Source organism: Lichenostomus cassidix, chromosome 4, assembly GCF_008360975.1.
Source record: "Lichenostomus cassidix isolate B80296 chromosome 4, HeHo_3.0, whole genome shotgun sequence".
NCBI lineage: Eukaryota > Metazoa > Chordata > Aves > Passeriformes > Meliphagidae > Lichenostomus > Lichenostomus cassidix.
In genome coordinates, this window is record NC_139484.1 from 56379642 (window position 1) to 56402875 (window position 23234).

At 40.1% G+C, this 23234-nt stretch overlaps 1 protein-coding gene across 10 annotated transcripts in view; it reads left to right on the forward strand.

The window, feature by feature from the left end:
• LDB2 (LIM domain binding 2) overlaps positions 1–17614 on the forward strand; it is a 214913-nt gene extending 197299 nt beyond the window's left edge. For 3 of the 10 annotated variants that reach the window (XM_085059281.1, XM_085059285.1, XM_085059286.1), the window contains 3 exons: positions 5981–6104; positions 7205–7356; positions 16325–17614. In XM_085059281.1, the coding sequence (XP_084915407.1) occupies positions 5981–6104; positions 7205–7356; positions 16325–16555 (507 nt within the window). In that variant the 3' untranslated portion in view covers positions 16556–17614. Of the gene's footprint in view, positions 1–5980; positions 6105–7204; positions 7357–13496; positions 13640–16289 lie in introns of all 10 variants that reach the window. The other 7 variants (XM_085059288.1, XM_085059287.1, XM_085059289.1 and 4 more) reach the window with 7 other exon arrangements.
• Positions 17615–23234: the final 5620 nt, after the last annotated feature.

A 23234-nucleotide genomic window follows, 5' to 3' on the forward strand; every position in this document is an offset into this window, starting at 1 on the left:
TATCTCCATGTTTTTAATGGAAAACAAAGATGGTTTTTAAGATGAAAATGTTCTGTATTCACATGTGATCCTTAAAAAACACATGCTATTTCGAGCAGTGAATTGCAAGCCGGCCAGTGAAAGAAGCAGCAATATGTTCCTAGGAAATTTTCATTCCTCCCTCTGTTCTGCAGGGGAATGATACTTACATTAATTCTGAAAAACAAGCATAAGCAGAGAAATTTAACTCAGCTATGAGCTTTCTCTGTTTCTAACTCCAAAGAATGAACTGTATTTTGAGGACTGCAGCAATGCTTTCCTGTTTCAGTGCTGTGCTGCTGGGGCTCCAGAGCACTCATACAGGGTTTTGAAACCACTCCAGGAAGTCAGACTTTCAGGTACAGCCTTTTAACAGGGCCTGAGAAAATACCCATCATGTGTCCCCTTCCTCACTGCAGTTGTATCAGTAATATATCATGAATCTCTGGAAATGTGTATCTGTAGATATTCATAAAACAGTGGATGTGGATATGCAGGGACATTTCAGTTCTTTTCAGAAATCCTGCCCCACTGAAGAAATGGGAGCTTTCCCAGGGAAATGTGCTGGGGCCAGAATTTCTCTAGCAGCATTAGCTGGAGTTGTTTTCTCTAGAGCACATCGAGGGTGTGCAGAGGGAAGACTGCATTTCAGCATAGAAATAAAATGTCGTTGTGTTTGGATTCAGTGGTTAATAACTCAGAATCTTTGTGGAGGATAAAAAATGAGCTCTAAAAGAGAGCACTGAACCTCTTCAAGGCTGCACGTTATATTCCAGGTACACTTTCACTGTCAACATCCTACCTGAATATTAGCCAGTGATTAATATTCCCATTTAAATGAGGTTTTTGTCACTTTTAGGAAGGGCTGTAAATCAATGTGAGCTCTGAATATGCAACACTTCCTATAATTTTCAAGTGATTAATGCAGACATTTGACCAGCAGAAGTTTCAAGCATCAAAGAGTTAAAACTACATTTCAGTAGAACTTCAGGGAACACTCACTTTGCCGCCTGGTTCCTCGCTGGCTCATTCAGAAAAAACTGACGTTACCTTATGCATTAACATTTGTAAGTGTCATCTACATGAAAAATTTCAGTTATTTCCAATTTTTTAAAATTGTAGTTGGTGAAACTTTTACTTACACAGACAAAGTGGGCAACCACAGGAAGATACTTAAAACTTGCTTCTTTTGGTAAACCACTGGGCTCACTGGCCACCTGGCACTTACTGACCAGCTATGTTTCCTGATTTAAAGAAACGGGCTGGGTGATTATGTAGTGTCACCAGCTAGGTGTTGCAAGAGTCGAGGCTCGCCGCTTTCTCTTTAAAATGCAGAAGGCATGAAAAGCTGAAGGGCTGGCGCTCCTTTGTGCTGCTGGCACGGCGGCAGCGCGGGCTGTTGGCTGGGACTGCTCTGCCACCTGCAGCTCAGCGCCGGCAGCACCGCGCTGCCCGCACCGCAGAGCTGCCTGCCCTGCCGCAAACGCCAACAAACCGGGCAGGCAAGAGGCTTCACTGAGGAGGGGAATCGCTAATTAAATTAGGAATAGAATGCGTTAGCTTATGGTATGCAAAAGGTAAAAGAGGGCTTTCACATCGGTCTTTGTCGCTAATCTTCACTGCTTCCAGAATGAGCATGTGTTCTCAGAATAGAATAAAAACCCAGCATTAGAACAAAAATCATAAGGCTAAAACTATTCTTGGTGTGACTGGACTGATCTCAGAGATGAATATGAGCCCTTACTGATGAAGGTCAGTTTGGGCTCTGCTGACAACTGAAGTATTACAGGAAATTACGTGTGGATCCATATTCTCAGAACCCTTTCACTCCTGTCTGCAGTGCCACCGGTATCTCCTCACATAACTCCCTTCTTGAAACACACTGGTTTTTGAAACCTGTAAATGCTAGTCTTCCCATCCAAAGAAATCATTAAAAATAAATTAAATTCTTCCAGATGTGTTTTATTAACACCAAAAAAGAAGAAAAACCCCAAACATGTGCTTTATTATGTTCCCTATTTTCACTTCCCGGAGCCCCAAGGGTATAGCACTACCATTTTGTCAAGTTGGATCCAAGCCCTGTAATTGATGAATTGTCCATAGCATCCATATGGAACTCTAGGAATGTCACTGTCACTGTAGTACCAAAATGTGTGCATGGGTTGCAGTGTGTACTGGGCACCCGCAGATCCAGGCTGCCCATGCCAATGATCTCTCAGTGTGAAGTGCTGTGTTCATACCTAGTGCTGGCTCCACCTCACAGCTCTGACAGGGAAACAGCAATGATTCTGAGTAATGGTCACACATCATCATGATTAGCTCAGATAAGATGGCTAGAAACTAATTCTAATAATATTGTGTTACTAAGCATCATGTGGAGTTCTTTCAGTAGGTTTTAGTACTGCAGAGGGGATGTATATAATCTATTATGAAGCACATTGCTCCAGCTCTATTTGAAAAGCTAAAAGAGACATAGTTTTTCTTTGAACTTTAGGCTTTGTTCAATTGCAGACAAAATTTAGACACATTCTAGTGCCTGAAACATCCACATGGAGCTTTGTGTCCCTCTGGGACAGCAAGAGCGATCTGGTGGATCAGATCCAACATCTTCTAGGGCATTTCAACCAGCCCTAGACACCTATGCACAGGCATATGAGTCCCACCTTTAGTGTTGCCTTAGCATGGAACTTGGAAATATCTGTCTTGTCAAGAATTGCCATTAAAGGTTCTGCATTCCTAGGAATGTAGAAATTATTTCTGTAATCATACATTGTCACTGCACTAAATTCTTGAAGTCTTCAGGCTATTTTCCTGGGTGACTGATTTCAAGCTGTGAAGAAACTGCTTGTAGAAGAGATTGGTTTTGTTGGTGTTCCAAATAGTATTGATATAGTACTATAGTAAAAACATGTACATTTTGGTATTAGTTAGTGTTTGAAAAAAACGTTAAAATAGATGTTTTGAAGAAATCTCACAGAGGGAGACTAGATCTGTGGGGAATAGACAGTTCAGGCCTCAGGCTTCTTCTATATGCCAATGAATGCAGGAGTACAAAACATTTTGTTAGCTTTGTTTTAAGAACTCACTCTGTCAACCCAGCTTGCCAGTTACCTGCTCACCAGTGGTTAAAGAAACCAAGTGGTTTTGGCCAACCAAGCTCTTATATGCATCTTGTCCCCACATTTTTTATCTGACTTTTATGCAAAAACCAAGCTACTGATTGTCACTGGCAAGTTCCTCGGACTTAAGATAATTGGTGCACAATCATTTCCTCTTTCAAGGATTTGGGTTTGAGTCACTTTAGATTTCAAGTAGGTCTCAAAGGTCACCGAAAAAGACTGTGAGATTTAATATCAATCATTTTTAATCCAGTTCATTTTACACTTATGCCCAATTCACATGAGCTAGATCCATTTAAAATTATAGAGTGCAATGCCCTCCTATTACTCAGGTATCCAAAGCTGACCTTCACAATTTTCAGACTTAAGAGGAAGAAAATGGTTGTCAATTCCCCAAAAGCCAGAAGAGGAATTCATGTGAGTGGGTGCAGCTCCCAAGTATCTTGAAGCTGAGGCTGTGGCATGTCCTAGAGTATGGCCCTCAGTGCCCATACCTTTTCCTCTGTGCATGTGAGATCAATCAAGTGTTTCTACATTTTGGTTCTGTATCCCATTTTAATCTTGTGTGTGAAGTGAAAGAGATTATATACAGGATTAGCAGTCAAGAAATCCACGGGCAGCAGGGATGGTGTAGTTCTCTATGCACATTACGGATAGAGTACAATAGCAAACATCTTTGCCAAGATGATAAAGAAGAATCATTCTCTTTGTTGCCAATAATAAATATATAGGGAAGAATAAGTGTGTCATGAATAAAGTGTCCCTAAGGAAATCTTGGAATAACCTACATGTATATTTACATATTTTTAGTCCCAGCAGCAGTAGAGCTGTGTGAGTCTAGTGCTCTGCCCAGGGTAACTAGTTTGTTCTGAATTATCACAGATATCTTTTTCATGCTTGCTGCTATCAGCTCATAACGAGAAAATTTAGGCAGCCGTGCCAGAAACCCAGACTTTGGAGAACCAAAACAATGGTGTCCATTATGATCACTAATCTCTTTCTCTCTCACATACACGCACGCTAAACCTGAGCAAGTACCTGCAGGTTTCAGAATAAATTGAATATGAACACAAAATACACATGCCTCTTTCACAGCATAAACTGGATCCTGCATATATTTTAGGACCTGATGATTTTACTTTTTGATAGAATATTGAACTAGAGGAAAATGCAAGCCTGAAGTGTAATATCTGATAGCAGCTTTCTGTCTGTTAGATTATCTTGTGAGTATTTATTTACAAAAAATATGTAAAAACTATGTAAGAAAAAAGTCAATGAGGCAACCGCAGATTCAATTTCTGCAGTTGGAAAAAAATATTTCTCATACTGAAGCTCTTCATTCTCCCTGCTGCTTTATGTTATCTCTGTTTTAACTGCTGTTAATGAAAGGCTCATCAAACAGCAGTGCCAATACACAGTAATATTTAAATGCTGAATTAGTCTCAGTCCTCATGGCAGCTCCCTTTCAACTATTTTCCCTGCATACTTTGCATCTCCATTTAAATGAATGAGAGAGGGGTGCACGGGGGGAGAATGGAGCAAGCATTGCTCAGCTCCACAGCCCAGAGAGGAGAATTTGTCTCCTGTCTTATATGTTTGTAAAAGCACGAAGGGAAAACATCTCCTGCTGAAGTAAATCCTAGATGCTCCTTCAGCAAAACTTGCTAAAATTAAGTAAATAATACAAAACAAGACTTCAGTTATGCCTTTTTTCTGTAGCCATTCTAACTTTTAATGATTTGATCCACTTGTTGCCCTACTTCTGTTGGTAAAAAAAAAAAAGCCAAACCTGCCCCTGCTTCTAAATGCAGTTCTGCCTTGAAAAGGGACTAAAAATGGCATGCAGGCTCCATGTGCCAGCTACTACCTTATCATATGTGCTCATTTTGCAAGTAAGGAACCTTTTCCTCCTATGTGCCAGCCCCACAAATTTCAGGTAGAACCTACAGGTCAACCTGGATATTTTCTTCACATTTAAGATGCATAAAAACCAAGGCTTTTGCAAGCAAGAGTAAGCCCTCAGTTACATGTATGCAATTTTGTAGTCTTCTATGGCTTTGAGTGAGATTTAAATGAGTGGAAACGATTCTGTGGTTATAAACAGAAGAGAATAGAAAGCAGCTCAGTGCTCTTTATGCTGGATCTGCTGTGCTAACAGGAGTAAAAAGCAGTGGACAGTGATTTTAATTATTAAGTGAACAGATAGAAAATAGATAAGACTCTATTTTAAAAAAGGTGTTTTAAATTCCATGTTTTCAGGAATCTCTATCTTATATATTCAGCATTCAAGCAGACAAGAAAAATAAAATTTTTCTCCTTTTTCCCTTGTATGTGTTATTCATACAATAGGAAGAGAGTGTATAGTCCTCATATAACAAAAAAAGCCCAAAATTACCTGGATTATTTTGCATGCAATATCAAAATAACAGATCATTTATAAGAAATCCTCATTGTGGCAGACAGCAGGTCAGAAGAGCACACTTCGCTGTATGGGAATGATCATCCACTATGGGCATTTTATTATTTATTAATTAATCTTTGCAGCTTTGGCAATCAAGCATGAACATTTTCTAGTCTACTGAAATCTCTGTAGCCTGGGAGAGTAGAGTTGAAGTTTATCTGATATATCCAAATAATACTTAGGATAATAAATAGCAAGTGAAAGTTTTCCCAATTCAGAATTTTGATCTTGCAATCCCAGTGCAGATTGAACTGGACTGTACAAGGCATGCTCTGTTAGCAAGAGTAAAAAAAAACCAAAAATATAATTTCCAGCTATGTAAATACTGAACAACGGAGGCTTTGTTTGGATGAAATTGTTCTATTCTGATTTTTTCTTCCAGTTGTGTGTAATACTGGAGCCAATGCAGGAACTGATGTCAAGACATAAAACTTACAATCTAAGTCCTCGAGACTGCTTGAAGACTTGCTTATTTCAAAAATGGCAGAGAATGGTGGCCCCACCAGGTATGTTTCACTTCCAATATTCCACTTACTTTATAGTAAAAATAATAGAGAAGCAATGGGAAAGTTTACTTATAAAGGAAAGTAATAAAAATTAACACTGCTCCCATAGCAAGCCTGAAAATTATTCTGATATTTTATGATTTCAGTCTGACACAACTGATTTATAGATGTGCACACTGAGATGGTTTCACTATGACTAGGATATAATTTAGTACAAAAATATGTGTAGATGGAATGCAAAATGCATACTGGCTCCATTAGAATTCATCGTTTATGTAATCCTGCTTCCTGCTGTGACTCTGAAATTACAGCTACAATTCATAATTAATTGTCTTTGAGACTAATATCAAGTTATTTACAGGCCTGGACCTAATCTCCTTCCTCTTCCACCTCAAAATAATAATTCTCCCTTTTTTCAGATTATAAAGGTTTGTATATCTAAGACTGTTCACATGGGCACCCAGGCCAAATCTTGAGAAGAACAATTACCCCTCTGTGCTTTGCCAGTTTAAGCAAAGCTGTGTAATTGTCCTGATTCAGTCTGAGTTTGGAGGGCAATGGCATTAGCACACTTTATGGGTTCTCTTGGGACAGCAGATTTAAAGGTGGAGCCACACAGGACGCAGAAGGAGTTCAAAGGGTGGTTGCCTGTGTGCCTCATCGAGGGCAGCAGTAGGATAGAAAGCTCCTTCAGCCTTTGTCTCTGGCTGGTCATTTGGGGCTGTGACCTACATCAGAGTAAGACTGGAATTTTGTTTAGTGCTGTTTCTTGCTGTGTGACCTTCACCAAGGTCCACTGTCACCTTGACCATAGTGATACTTATCAAGATACTCCCGTCAGTAAAATGCTTTTGAATATCTTTATAGACAATGCTGGGACAATAAGCTTTGTTAATCCATAATGGAAAATTGAAAGTGGATTCCATTGGTTTGGGTCCAAATATAATTATATGGTTTATGTGTTAAATCTAACTACTACTATTACACTTAAAAATTTAGAACCAGATTAAATAGTATTTTAGCACTTCTGCTTATGGATCATTTTAGCTCATACTTTACAGTATCTGCCATTTGCTTTCCTTCTTACCATTTTATTGCAGCAGAACCCACAAGACAACCAACAACCAAACGAAGAAAAAGGAAAAACTCTACCAGCAGCACTTCCAACAGTAGTGCTGGGAACAACGCAAATAGTACCAACAGCAAGAAAAAGTCAGCTGCTGCAAACCTGAGTCTATCAAGTCAGGTACCTGTAAGTCTCACTTTCCTTTTAGGCCTGAATCACTTACAGTGCTTTAATTCTTTCCTTACATTGTAAAGAAGGTGCATTCTTGAGCCAAAACTATCACAAGCAAAAGGCAATCTTGTACAGTGTGCTGTGGAAGCTGGGAATTAGCGGAGAGGTGTGAAGAAGCTGTTCTGCAGTGCAGCTTTAATGAAGGACCCTCCAACAGAAGTGTCCTGAAGATCAGATGTGATTTTTTAAAGGCCTGGGCCAGTTCCCCTTTTTGTCAGGAGGAGTCCTTCCACTGCTGGTGGGACTCAGATTAGGCCTCGTGTTTGTAGACAGAGCATGAGCCTTGCTGACTTCCATCTGCCAGGTGCTGAGCCAGGCTGTGTCCCAGTGGTGCAGGACACCTGTCCCTGAGGAAGCCACTGTTCTCTCATGTCAGTACCTTACCTCCACTTGGTGCCGGGTTCAGCTGCTGAACAGGAACAGGTTATGGATTACCTTCCTGCAGAGGTTATCTCTTTGTCCAACCACTCCACTTGCAGAGCGTAGATCCCCTGGAATATGGCTCACAGCTTATCCACCCTGCTAGCTGGAACTGTTGACATCCTAATTGTGTAGGGAGACACCAAGTCGTTTGCAGAGTAGCAACTGTACCAGCACTTTAATGATGTCACATTTGCTGCCTTAGTCCCAGTGTAGGGGTATTCAGACCCCAAATTGTGACAAACCGTGCCTTAGTCAATAAGGAGATAGCTTATGCATTTTAAAGCTCGGGAAATTAATTTGATATTATAGGAACCATAAAGTCATATCCTGGGAATAACATGCAGGGATTTTTATTGGATTTCTGATCAGCAGATAGGAAGGGGCTAGGTCTCCTCTGAAACCTGACAAAGATTATAGGCAAAAAACAGACACTTCCCAGGAAGGTTGAATACCCAGATAAAAAAAAAAAGAGTAGACTAACACTAGTAAAATGAACTGAAGATTTTTGTTTAGCAACTGATTTAGCAATCCACTAGTTTACAGCTTTGGGCTTCAGTACATTAAACTCATATTTCCTCCTTGTCATATTAAAATTTTCACATGGCTCACATCCCCAGAGTCAGATTCTTTCCCTAATATAGGCATCTCTCTGTTTTTCTGGCAGCACAAAGCAGTCAGAAGGCTGACTACCTGATCTCCCAGTGGCTGGCACCATTCTGCCCCACTGATGGTGTCTGCCAGAAAAGCCCTTCGATCAGTATTCAACCATATTTAAAAAAACCCAGCAACGAAGTGCAAAACTGAGCAACCATCTAGTTCTCTGCTGTCCCCAACTTTAAACGAGAGTAGGATCACTTTCTGTCAGCTATTCCCTACTCAGAGTTCAGCAGGACCAGAATCTGACCCCCTGCCTCTCTTCTGCATACTTCTCCCTGGAGAGAGGACTTCTGTTGGCTTCAGTGGTAGCCATGTGTACTTGTGTGTTTGAGTGTGACTGAGCCCTCTGATCGTTACCTTTCCCTCCCACTGATGTTGAAGGTGACTTCAGGTACTGAAAAGCTACTCCTGACAGATGAAGTAGTCAAGGCTGCTCTTCCTGATGGAGATAATAGCTGAGCATCTGAGACGTGTTGGTGAAGTTTGTCATGGTATGAGGGATGGATTTTTAGTCTTCATTTACTTTCAGGATGTTGCATACTCAATGGTTTTCAATATTCTCTGCTTTCGTACCAGAGTGGCAAAAATGGTCCAAACTCTTTCCTATGGAGGATCAAGTTCCATTTTTAGGACACTTCTCCTTTCCATCTGCAAAGTGGAAAATGCTTAGCTGTTCGATTTGACATACTAACAGCTCTTCCCATCTTCCCCACAGCAAAGATAGCAAACCAGATGGAATTGATGGTTTGGCCACCCTGTAGAGTAGACAGAACTCAATTTTAGCAGTAGGATATTTTGGGATAAAACTATTCAACACTTTTCAGTTTAATAAAGAGATGTTACCCCACGCTTCTTCAAAATTATGCATTCTTTGAAGTGGACCTTGTTGCCATTGCTTTCTGAAGATAGCTGCAGGTAGCAGCACTTGCTTTCTGTTTCTTTCCCATAACTGTACCCTAAAGTGTATCATCTAGTAGTTAATGTTTGGTTTCCCTTTACATGCAACAGAAGACAAAAGATCCTTGGACACAAGTTGGCAGTTTTCAATTCAGTAAAATACTCATTTGACCATAAAGCTTTCTGTGAATGGGACTTTCCTGCTCAGTAGAAAACAAACCCCAACCTACTGAAATCATTCATTTTCCATGTTAAAAGCACTTCCCCTCGCCTTCTTAGAGCAGTGAAATGGAATCACTGCATCTTCTATCCAGATGACTCACATAACCAGAGCTAGTTTCAGTTCCATTTCTCTCATCCTCCTCTCTGAAGATCCCCACAATGAGCTCATATCTATATCAAACCTGGATTAATATGAAGTCATCTCTTCCAACTTTCTCTTTTTCTCCAGTGATTTCTTCCCTGCCAGCAGAGTCAGTCTCTCCACCATAACCACATCTAATTTCCTGTCTGTTTTACACTTCTCTGTTGTTTTCTCTTTGACAGTAAATTAGTCCTGGTTAAACAGTGTTTTCTTAGCCTCTATTCTATGTGATGTTTCTTGGTTTAGGACATTAGTAGTTATTCCATTTTGCTCCTACATTAATGCTGCATACACTCTGGCAACTTAGCATACACCTCATCCACACTTCTCACTCACACCATTACTTTCTGTTTCTTTAATGAGGTCTTCATGCCTGGAGAGGCAAATGTCCCATGTTCAGGATAGTGTCCAGAAAACAGCTGAAGTATCATCAGCTATGGCAAAGCTTGAAACTTCAGAGTTTTGTTAATTTCCCCACAGCCCATTCCAGCTCTTCAGATAAATCCATTGGGCTAAGCAAACCTTAATCAATAAGAGGGAATGGTACTTTTCATATAGACGTTCTTCTCGTAGTAGGAGGAGCAGCTTTTGCCATTTCCTCTACCTGCATCATTTTCTGATCAGTTCTCCAGGCAGGGACAGCGCTGACAATCCAGAGCCAAGCCTAAGAAGTAAAATTATGTGATTGTGTTTCCATGCATGGGTCAGGTTGGCACTGCACCCTGAAGCTCAGTGGCTGAAGCCTAATCAATCAGTATCATTTGTGCTCCTTGTGCTGCCTTAAATTTATTAGCACTTCCACAGTGCCGACACATTCTGATACATCTCTAATAAGAATCTATAAAAGAATCTTAAGGGTCTCTACCACTGGGTGGGTATCTTCCCTCTCATCAGTAATTTGAAAAGGTTCAGTCTCAGTCCATCCTCTTATCTCTAATTATTTTTTATACTTCTTAACTATGGTAAATAAAATACAAAGTTTTGTCCTTTTTACCATCACTTGTACTCTATTACACCCATTTTTTCTTATAATGGTGGGGAAAACAGTGGTTTCTGAGATTCTGTTCTCAGGCTACTGATTGCAGACCATCAGCAGCTCTTCTCAACATGACTCTTCTGGCCCAAGTCCCTTTTTAATATCTTTTCTACCTATTACATATCTCCTACACATTTCCTACATTCATAACATAAATGCAGTTAGTCAATGCGCCACATGATTGCACCACACAACTCATGCTTAGGTTGTCCCATTGCTTGTCCAGGGATGCTTTTGACCCAAAGCCTGTAGGTGCTGAGGCAACACACTGTGGTGTGATGGAAGTAGAACTAAGTGCTGCTAAAGTCAGTCCAATAGCACAGATACAAAAACATTTTCCTCAGCAGAAGTTTTCTTCTCTCAGGCTCTCATGGATGCAGGTTCAGTACTGCCAGTGCTTCCCATAAATCATTGACTGCATAATGCATAAAGAAAACTGACAGGACAGGGACCCAGAAGCTGTAGTCCACTCAGCTGCCTAAGTCTCAGCAGATGCCAGTAATTTAAACTTGGATTTGTTCATGTTCTCAATCACATCTGATCTTTGGAAAGCCCATTGGGCAGAAACTGGAGTTACCCATTTCCTCTTTCCTCTAGACAAAGAGCTAAGATGGGTAAGACTCCTTCTGCAAGGTTCATAAAAAATCTGCCTTTCTAATGTTAGCCTTCCTATGATTTTAAAGAAATTAGTTATCTAATCTGGGTGTGTCATTGTCTTACCACTTGCACAGTGCTAATAATTTCCTCTAGTAGTTGAAGCTAGCTGCAATATTTTCCCAAGTCTTTGCTCAGTTTTCAAGCCTTCTTACTGGCTAAAATATTCCTTAGCATTTTCCATATTCTTCTGTTTCAAATAAAACTTTCTTGCAAGCCCAAACCCTTGTACTGTAGAGCAGTGACTTGTATACTGTTGTCTGTGGATTGCAGGTATAAGCAAGGTCATCAGAAGGGGTCCATTCAGCTATTTTCACTTAAATATCAATCTCTGATAACTTTAATGAAAACAGGGCACATGAATCCATTTTCATATATTTGAAACTTGATAGCAATGCACAGCTCTCACAAACTCTAAGAAGCATTGCTCTAGACTGCTCTCAGTTATCACCACAGAAATTAATAGGTGGATTTTGCTTTCATTTACTAATGAAGATCCTGTTGAGTGCAATGCTGTAACCACGAACCCAGTGAAATATCATGTGTTGGAAAGAATAAAGCATCACTACATGCCACTGAGTAAATCAAACATTCTTAGTTACATCCAGAGTCTTAAGTAGAACCTCCTTGCACTCTTTAAACAAGTCATATACCTCAATAATCTCTTTTTCTCTTTGTAGTTCTCTGTAAGCTCCTCAGAAACCTAATCCATAAATAAACCTGCTAATGTGTCAGGGGGCAGTACAATCTCTTATGTGTTTCAGAAACAGGGTAGGTTAGATGGTTTGTAATGGATGTTGTAGAACCAGGGCCAGAGATTAGTGTCAGAAGTTATTGCATGTCTCAGAACTGTGCAATTCAGAATCTAAGATTTAGTAGTAAGGAGATGAGAGAGAATAAATTTGTTTCCAATTTTTTTGCTTTAGGAAAAATATTCCAAACAAGACCAGAATGTCAAGTTAACAATGAGGATTATGATGAGATGTGAAAGATTTTTCTCTAGAAAGTGTTTACTCTGAAACCTAATTAAAGTGTCAGTTCTGTTTCTAAAGATCATTTCAATACCAACATCATTGTGATGTTTTTCACGTGGAAGCAGTGATTGTTATGGGTGTGGGCAGCAGTGGGGCTCTCAGTCATTAATAATTTTTGTGCCAAGGAGCTGAAAAGTCAATTATTATAATAATTACCACTAACACAGTTCCATAAGAAGAAAAGCAGGAGGAGGAACCCTTCTTCTTTTGACTTAACACTTAGAGGTATGCTAACTATTAAAAGGTAGTGCAACTTTCAGTCCTTGGAGTATGAGGTGTGCTTGAACGACATAGTTGAGAGTTCCAGGCATTTTTAATTATCTCGGGCTTGTGAAGCACTGTTTGTCTGCTTCTGGGGACTGTGACAACAGAGCTACAAACTGATCAGGTAACACACTGAGCTGCGTATTTACAGCAGCAAAGATGGCAGGCACAGGGATGGGGAATTTTACATGGCCCACCAGATATTTTTACCTCCAAACATCACTAAGACACTGTTTAGACATAAGATGATCCCAAGCTAAAAAGTTTAGTTACTTAACTGGACAGGGCAGAGCTAAATTTTGAGGCTTGGTATTAAAAAAGATGAAGCCTAAAAATGACCAGTCTGTTAAATAGAAGTGCTTTCATTTGAGTGCTGTGTGAAGTGATCTCTGTGTACAGTTTATATGCATCAATTAAAGTTGGATGGCAACTAGGGTTATTTCAGGATGAAAGGTATGATATACATGAAAGCTGCTTTTGTGGTTATATTATAAAATAATACATTCTATCACATAATGTAAAACAACCACTGCTTTATTTACAGTGCTTCACTGCAACCATATTTTACTATCATGAGACATTCCTTGACCAAAAATGTTGTTTCTAATCAAAGAGTAAATTAATAAGATTGAGTGACTACAGTCTAAATCTTTTTTAAACTTATTTAGTCAAATATGTGCTACCATAACTAGGCCATAGCAGTGTGTGCTGCCGTGCAAGAGACTAGGGTTTAATTCTTGGATTCTGCTTCTCACTCCATGAGCAGGAGCTAGGAGCACTCCAGAGCTGCAGCCTCAACCCTGGGAGGGATGGAGCCTTGTGTCATTCAACAGCAGTGACCCCCACTGGCCAATTTAAGGAGAAGCATTGAGGGGCTCTAAAAGGAGTCACTTCCAGTCCTCCTCAGAGGTTGGTGGTCATTGCACGGGATCTAGTGAGTGGAGGTTCAATGGGGTGCACTTGGTGGGGTCTTCAGCCTTCAGTCTGAGGAGCAGAATCCTCTGGGGAGGAAACAGCATGTGCGCTTCCTGAGACACTATTTTTGCCTGATGTAACTAAAAGTGGCAAGATTGTCAAGAAATTTTTTTTTTCAAATGTCCTGTAACTAATGCTGTGATATCTATCTTTAAATAGAATGAGGGAAAACTCCACTAACCTCAGTATAATTGTAGTTAAATTCCCAGAGAGAGAGAGAGAGAGAGACTCAATAACATGGAGGGAAATACAAGTGCAAACTTCTCTCAGTGGGAGTCATTATACTAAAGGAATAATATTTGCAATGAACCTGAGAAATTAGAGGTGGAAATACTTACAAGGTCATAGAACGTCTCCCCACTGATGCAAGAACGTTTCCTACCACAGACTGAGATTTTTTCCCAGCCCAGTGTTAGGTGACCTGAGCAGCAAAACTAGCAATGTTCTGGTGGGGTCATAAATCCTCAGCCTGCCATTATCAGGAACAGGAATATTGTCTTAGCAGTGGGGATGACATTTTTGTTTACTTAATGCCATCTTAGTACCCTAGTTTACATCTCCTCAGACTGGCCTGAAGTGATTTTCTTCCTTTCAGCACTTGCAGCTGTTAAGCACATTTCCTCCTCCTAATCATTTGGTGGATGTAATACCATTTAATTCTTTCACATGGCCTCCCCAGCTAGCTGCTGTAGCCCCACAGTGATTTTTGATGTGCTTGTTGAAGTCTCATCTGAGTCACTGACCTCTTGCTGGTGTGGCAACAGAGAGAACTTGAGGCCTGTCCTCGAGAAAGTTGAAGTAAAAGGAGCTGTTGCCACCTCGGTCTGTGATTCCATGTTCCAGCCACTGATCCTTTTTGCCTGCCGTATAACACTGCACACTCACACCCAACTTGCTGTCCTCTGCCAGGTCTCTCTTGTCATTAATGCTCTCACAATACAATGGGATCAGGTCTGGTTCAGCCCTGCACACTATATATTTTCTGTTCTTTAGAGGGATGGGATAAATTAGAATAAACTTTTGCTTATGAACACCTTTGTCGTTTAAACTTCTATGTCACAAAGCTGTGAGTTTTATTTAACCGAATATTTTATGGATATGTGGAGTAACAAAATATAGACAAAGGGAAGAAAAACTAATGTAACAATTTCCATATACTCACAAATTTTTTACATAGTACAGGCTGAAAATGTGACACAAACATTCTTCTGTAGCTTGCCAGCCTTTGCTGAGGGATATCAAGAAATAGCATAAACACTTGCAGGCAATAATTTGTATTGTTTCGTAGTGAAGGAAGTAGATATCTGATTAAAAAGAAACCTTATTAAATGCAAACATTTGTCTTCTGTTTGCTTTTTACATTCATAAGGAGGAACAGATCCTTTAAAAAATGAATCTGTTGTTCACTAGGATTCTTGGAAGGGCTTGTTAAATCAGCAGGAACAAAGCTAGACATCTGGATTTACTGCACTTCTACCAAGCACTACCTGATGCCCTGACACCTGAGCTGCATGAAAAGATGCATCCCACATATTTCTTTAGCTGTTAGCACAGCAGCCTGATTCTCCCTTGAACAGAGAGAACAAGAGAGCTCTCTGGCTTTGCACCTTTGCTTTCCAATCTCAAGTTTGCACCTTTCTATCCCATGCTGCTTAGGTTTTTTGCAGCAAATCTGTGATGCACTGGAGTACAGTAGGCGGTTTACTTGTTTTCATGGAAGGACAATTTGTACTTAAAGCAGTGATTAGATGAATTCTTTCTTTCTTGCATGCTTTAGTTTCTGATGAGTACTAGCTTCATCAGTGTAATTATAATTAGCACTCTTCATCTTGCTTTTACGGTACCAGCTGGACAGATTGGTCCTCTTACTGCACAGATTGGCGGCAGGGTTGCCTACATGGAGTTAGGTGACAGGCACCATGAAATAACAGATGGTAAATTCAGGGCTTGTTGGCAATCAGCAGGTTTTTGCTAATGACTTAATTAGCTATGCAAATTGTCAAATCAGTGTGAACATTGTTTTTATCGAAAACTTTACCTAAATTAATTACCATAATTAAGTAGCAGAATGTCAAGTATATTGGATGCATAAAAGGGCTTGGCTGGCTATGGATAAGAGAGTTACCATCTTTATTAGAGTGCTGTGCTCCACATTTGAGAAGTCTGAGGATAAGAAATGTGGTTTCTTTTAAACTACTTTTAAAATACACATATCACCAAGTTCCAACTGAGATACACCCTGTTGCCTTTCCAGAGAAAATGGCTCAGGAAAGATTTACTGGATAAAGGCTAAATATTTCAAGGAGGAGTTTAAAGGCAGTTTCATAGCCTGTTTATTTCCTTAAAATCAGGCACATTTTTCAGCCTATCTGCTTTTCAGTTCTGGGGTTTCTGAGATCCAGAGCCATGAGCATGCAGCTATAGAGATGTGTTATAGTTGTTAATTAAATTAGAAATAATGTGTAAGCCTCTCTCCTCGTTCCTACCATGTGGGAACTTTTAACTCTGTTGTTCAAATATCACAAAGTTAAGAGATGCAAATTCTCTAACATAATTTTTTTAAGTTGATTTTTTCTCTCTCAAGGTTTCCATATAACAAATATTGGGTGCTGTTCACAGGATGTGATGGTGGTAGGAGAACCAACTCTGATGGGAGGCGAATTTGGGGATGAAGACGAAAGGCTTATCACTAGATTAGAGAATACACAGTATGATGCAGCAAATGGCATGGATGATGAAGAAGATTTCAACAATTCACCTGCACTGGGAAATAACAGCCCGTGGAACAGCAAACCTCCTGCTAACCAGGAGACTAAATCCGAAAACCCCACACCACAAGCTTCCCAATAGGTTATTCCGCAGCAATGCCCACTGCAATGTACCTCAGTGGGTTATTAAATACTGTTTCACAGCATTCTTCAAAATAAAATTTAAAAGAAACACCTTTCAAATGATACAGTATCTATTTCTAAACTAAAGCTATCCAATTTCTTTTTTGTTAGGGAAAACTCTTGTATAAACTTCCATATACATTCCTTGGAAGTATTCTCATACAACTAGATACTGGCACTGACCTCGATTAAAATAATTACAAATTAAACAGCATCTCATGGCAAGTTTCTGACAGTGCATTTTATTGGAAGGGGTTGTTTTTTTCCTCATCAAACAATGGCCATATTTTAACAAGTCATCAGTGCTCAGGATCTCATTAACGTAACTATGTAAAACTTTTTACAATTGTAATATATTTTCTGCTTTTCAACTTGCACCTGAAATTTCTTGTTTCAGAAAAAAGATCAGCTTTTAAGGAAAAGTAATTTAAAGTAACTTTTGTTCATTCTTTAACTTTTCTTTGATCAGTTAATCATTTAAAGGATCCAGCATTTTTAATTTACATTTAGCTGATGCCAGTAGATACTCTATCCATCATTTAATAAAAATACTGAAACAAGAAATGTCTTTTTTTCATCAAAGACATGAGAAATATTTTTATGTGGAAAAAGACACCCAGTCCTATGAGAGTTTATGCTTTGTAAAATTGCTGTTGATCCAGATATTTTAAAGCCATGTAATCCATTAACTTTGTGGGCAGCTTAATAAATCTAAAACTTTTGTGTTTTTATTATTGTATCTGAGTTGGCTTTGTTGTTATTTCTTTTCATAGTATATTTCTTGTATAATATTTTTGTAAAGCCCTCATTTTTTGTTTTACTTTTTTGTTCTGTTTTGTTTTGTTTTTTATTCCGGTGTATTTATGTGAAACTTTATAAAAGAAACTAATTTTTTTCATTTACATATTAATATGTTCAACTCATCATGTAAAGACACAGTGAGTCAGTGTGTTATATAATACAACTGTATTTTATGTATGCTTTGCCAATAAGTGTGCCAATAAACTGTGTTAACAAATGTGCTCTTATAGGTGCATTTACAGTTCCTTGCATGCAAAACACACACACACACACCCGTGTTCAGGATCATGCACCAGGGATTTCTGGAATTAGTGTTTCACTGAAGTGCAGTCTTGTTCCAGCTGAAGGGAAGGTCTGTGGTTAGGTGTGAATCGCTTGCAGCTCAATTTGCTTTGCTGCTCTCTCTCTAACAACAGCAATGTGCAGCACCACAGGTGAGTTACAGCAGTGGAGCCAAGTGTGAGGGAATGCAGTGCCAGAGCAACTCCATCCTCAACTTTGCATCCCTCGCCTTCCAGGGCCAGGGCTTATCAGAGCAGGGATTTCCACTCTGCTGCGTTCTGTCTGATAGCTTTACGATGAGTCCCTCAACTGGGGATGAGAGGATTTAAAAAATCCTCCTTCTTTCTTTGCCTTGCTATCATACCAATTGTTCACGGGCACTAGTGAAGCCCCGGGAGTGGTGCAGCCACTCTGAGCATAGCTTAGCCTGCAAAGCTCCTCAGCTGAGCCAGGAGGACAGCAGCACACACCTGCATCCCCAGGCACCTGGGAAGCCCTGCAAGGTGCTCCCTGTGAGTAGCAAACACAGGAAGAACTGTCTGCAGAGAGATGCTGAATCTACACAATCCTGCCTTTTGTGCAGGGGAGTGATGCTTTGTTCTTCCCTGAAACTCTACTTTCAATATTGCTGACATTATACAAGCAGCCAAAGAACTCCTAGGTATTTTCTGAGTGGCTGTATGTATACCCAGAAGCCAGCCTAGGGAAATGTGTCTCCCAAGCATATATACACATTTTTTCAATCATGCTTTTACTGGATGTGATTCCACCAAACAGGTTTGAAACCACCATTGCAGAAGGAATTCAAGGCAAAGCACCCTGCATGGCCACTTGGTTCTTAGGAGAGACAGCTCCCTCCCCTCCCCAGTAACCAAGCTTGGCCCCTGATGTGGGTCCATGCTCCTACAAGCAAAATCCTTGTTCAGTGAATTTTAGCACATACAGTACTCCTGGCAGGAAGATAGCCTGAAAGACACTCCAGGCTCTAGAGCACAAAGGATATCAGTTGTAACACAGAATTTAAAACTAGCTAAATAACCAATGTGGATAGCAATGCTGCTCCTTCATAACACTTGCAGAATGTAGGAAACTGTAGTTTTATGATTCAGTGACTATATCAGCCCTGATTTTTCCATGTAAATAATTAAATTCACAATGTATTCCATTAAGGGATCTCTGGCTTCTATATAACCACTATAACATTACAATTATACACTGTAATTCTAATGTTCAAAAACACTAATCATTCATATTACGTCTCCATGAGCACACTCTAAAAGGCATTCCTTATTATTAATCTTTCAAGACTGGCACTACTATTTCAATTTTTAAAAGATTTATGATGTCATATTACTCCTGTTGTTTCAGTAAATAAACACAGGAACGCTTGAAAAATGGGCAACAGAGTCCTTAGAGTGCTGTCCTTGAATTAATCTCGAAGGACACTTTCTCCATATCTCCTCAAAACCCTCGTCTACAAACTATCAATCCACCCTGTTGTGGTGAGGGTGAATAACAGACGGAGATGGCTGATTTTATTTAGTCACTCATTTATTCATAACAGAAATGTCCAGAATGGGCCAGCTTGAGGAATTGGTTGAGATGGACAGCAGCTGGACACGCAGTCTCCTCACTGCTGTGCCCTTCACCCTCATGCCCTGGGCTGCTGCAGGGGCTTTTTGTGCCTTGTTTGAAATGACATGGTAAACTCAGCCAGACAGAGCCTGTGATCCTGTTTCTGATCCCAAGCGCTCCTGCCCTGTCCTCAGGATCCCTCCCCACAGGCTGGGGATTAAAGTACAGTGATCACATGAACTAATGGATTTTATGGCTTTCGGTCAGTGGTTGTCATTGAGTGACACTGCAGCTTCCATGTGCTCCATGACTGCCTGGCACAGAGCAGTGGGAAAGGGGAAGAAACACCACAGGTGAGTTGAAGCAACAGGTTTGTGAGAGCTGAGCTTGCAGCCTGAAGAATGAAAGCTCGAAACCAATAGTTAATTTTACTGTAATCTAATCTCACCACCTACCAGAACATTGTATCTCCCTTAGAATTTGCAAGGAAATAATGTTTTTGGCACTTCCCCCTAGGGAGCCCTGAAGCTATTAAAAGGAGGAAGGAAGCTTATCTCATGATGCTGAAATACTTTCAAAAAGAAAGCTCTTGTTTGTTTTAGCTAAATGGAGGGAAATACTGGCCCTGAGAAGTGCCCTTGCAAATCAGAGGGAGGAAATTCCAGGAGTTTACTTGGAAAAGCTGAATAAAATGATTAGTAAAGTGACCAAATATGAACACTGATACCCAAGCTGGTTGCTGTTACAAAGAACTTAAACCATGCAAGAGGCATAAGCACTGGTGGGTTTTGGTTGGTCTTTGAATAGCTTTGTTTGGGAATTATTAATTTTTTTGGGTCTTTGTTCAACAAAGTCCATTTCTCAGAGAACTTTCAGCTCCTATGAATTACCAGCTGGTCTCACCAGCTGCCCCTTGTGAGAACATTTCAGTTCCTAAAGCTCCTTGTTTCCCTCCTTCCACAACAAGCAAAAATAAGCAGTATTTACAGCTTTGTAGTCTTTTCAGAAAGCAGGTTTTCTCAGGTTCCATCATATGATGAAACCTGCACTGATATGTATGGCTGTAATAATGTGGTAGGATAATTCAGTTTGGAAGGGACCGTGGGAGGTATAACTAGTGTTTTTGTAGCATCACAGACCTCTGTGAAAGTCTTGACTAAGTTTTAACCTCGGTCCTGGAGAAGGTACTGCTCTCACACATTTGGGAAGCACAACCAGCTTGTGTCCTCGGGGAGCAGAGCAAAAAGGGCCCTGAACCAGAGAGCTGAGGATGCCAAGGATGATCAGCCTTGAAGTGTGCAGGAGGACATAGGGGTCAGAGGGGGAGGACACTACCAAGGGAAAGGCAAAATACTGAACACTGCTGGGTGCTCTCTAACAACAGGGTGGAGAGAGGCTCCCTACCCAGCCATGGCTGCAAAACACCATTAAAGGAGTCTAAATGATAGAACAGACTAAATTTTGCGATTTCACGGCCTCCATGAAAATCCCATTTTAGCAAAGACAGGATGAAAGAGAAAACATGAATGATTGATATTGAAGGAAACCCAGTTTGTGTCTAATATATCCTGGAGAAACTGCTAATGGAAATTGAATAGTCCTGAAAATATTTCCTGAGACTGCAACTCTGATCAAGTAGCCCTATGGTGATATATTGCATGTCCAAATTAAAGCTGCCCTGGGGCACACGTAACCCCAGCAGCTGGTTTTACTGTGCAGGACTGGATGATTTGTATGTTTTTTCTAGCTTTTTGACAGCATATTTTTATACAAGGCTAAGGCCAGAATCTTCTACTATGTAAGAGGAGCTACTGAATATTTAACATCCCCTAGAACTGATGTTACTCCAGCATGTCATTATGTTCTATTAGGAAGCCTGGTGGTACCCCAGCATTGCAGAATGGCAGATGGTACCTTTAGATAGAGAGTCACTTATGAAAGTCTCTAAATTTATGGACCATACTCATGCATTTCTTGAGAAAATATGAATTTCCACTGAAAGCTCATTGTATTAAAATCTGTTCTAATTTACCATGTTATTTTGACAGCAACTCGTATCAGTCATTTTAAGGGGAGAGACTTTATAAGGAACAGCAATGGAGCAATCTAACTGTAAAAGCATTTCTTCCATGACCCTGTGAATCACTTCTGAAATAAAAGAGCTTTATCCCTCACATCAAGAAATAATTTTTAATGGGTCTATGGGCAGTCTTAATTCATAAGCACATTTTAAAACACCATTATGCACTAAAGATGACATCAGGAAATAATTCACTTGTGCACACAGAATCAAAAACTTTATAAAAAGCATCCATCTACAACAGAGCACAAACACTCCAGCTCCCCAAGAAATTCCCAATTCTGTTTCCATCAGTTTTACAGGGATCAGGATGAGATTGATTAGCGTTGAATACGATACTGAAACCATCCCTGATAATTCAGGTTGTGGGTTACAGCATATTAGCAAGGGAACGTGCTTCAGCTGAACTAGATAAATGCCCACCCAGTGTGCCTCCATCACTGTTGGACAACAAAATTCAGGATCCTTTAGGTCAGTGCTCATGGCTGGACTCCAAATTTCTTCAGGTTCATTTTCTGTTTTTTTCTGTCTGTAGCTGTAGGGATTTTACAAGGGTGGAGATTTTTAATTTGGGGATTTTGGGGGTCTGGTTTGTTGGGTTTTTTTTAATCTGTACAGTGCCCTATGATATAAGTACTTCTCAGATGTCCAAGATCATATCAGTTGCAAGGTGACATGCAGAGCACTTGTTAGAATCTGTGTGTAGCAGTATTTTACATTACATTGAAAGAAACTCTGCCTGATCTCTGGAGATCCTCAAGTTGTGTATCACCCCAGTTTAATTAATAGCTCTGTCTCAACAACTCTGAATTCATCTGAGATGCTGTGCATAATATTGTATTGAACAGCTATAATGTATAAGGTTAGTGTCTCCTTTGTAATGCATTAGGAGACATTTTAGCAAATGCTTGATATAAAGCAGCCATTTAACACTCCTTATCACATTCGACTGCGACTCTCATTTCATCACATGAAGTTTCATCCTCCCTGAGTAATCTCTTGGGGGGGTCTGAGTACTGAGAAAGCTTTTAAGAGCTGGTGTTTGGTCCTTTCAGATGCTGGGGGTTTTTTTCCCATTCTATTTTCTTCCATCTCTCTTTGATAGCTCATGAAAATTTGTCATTTTGCACCAAGTTTTTAACTTTCCATCTTCTTCTGGCCATGTGCAAAACAGAACACAGGACTCACATTTGCTCCACACAGACAAACCCATCAAAACCAAGGTGGGTTGCTCCCAGCTTGCCAAGAAAGATCAAATTCAGCAGACAGAAGGTGTGAAATTTAGGAACTGTGATCAATACTGGGGCTTGTGTCTGTCTTTGACTGCAAACTCCATTCCGAAAGGATATTTTCAGCTATTTTCTTTGAAATCTCCCCTCCAGGTTAAATTCATGTTCCAAAGGGTGATAACAAAGGGTGAGCTACTGAGACAGCTATCTTTTAATTTGAGTTTGTCACCAGCTCTTTGTCTGTATCTGTGCTTAGACCACCAGCTCCTCCAATGTGAATCAGGTGGGAAGTGCTGCAGGAGCTGCACTTATTGCTAAGGTGTCCCTGGACAGCAATCAAGAACCTTTATTGTGGTTCCTGAGCTCTGCAGCAGTTATGCAATTTCATTTTTGCATATCTCAGCTATCTCCTCTGCTGGCCTTTGTGTCAACAGGGACAGGGAGCTTCAAGTTGGCTTTGTTTGTTTTGCTGCTATTTCAGCCTAAAAGCTACCAAAAAAAAAAAACAACCCAACCCCCCCCCCCCCCAAACCTGTATCAGCTTTCATTCTTCCAGAAAATGTATCATTTTTAAATATACCCCCTTTTTTATAGAAGTCAGGACTTCCTTGAGAAGGGCCTAACTCAAATTTCACACAGCAGGGTTTGGCTTTACTGTAGATGCCAGTTGT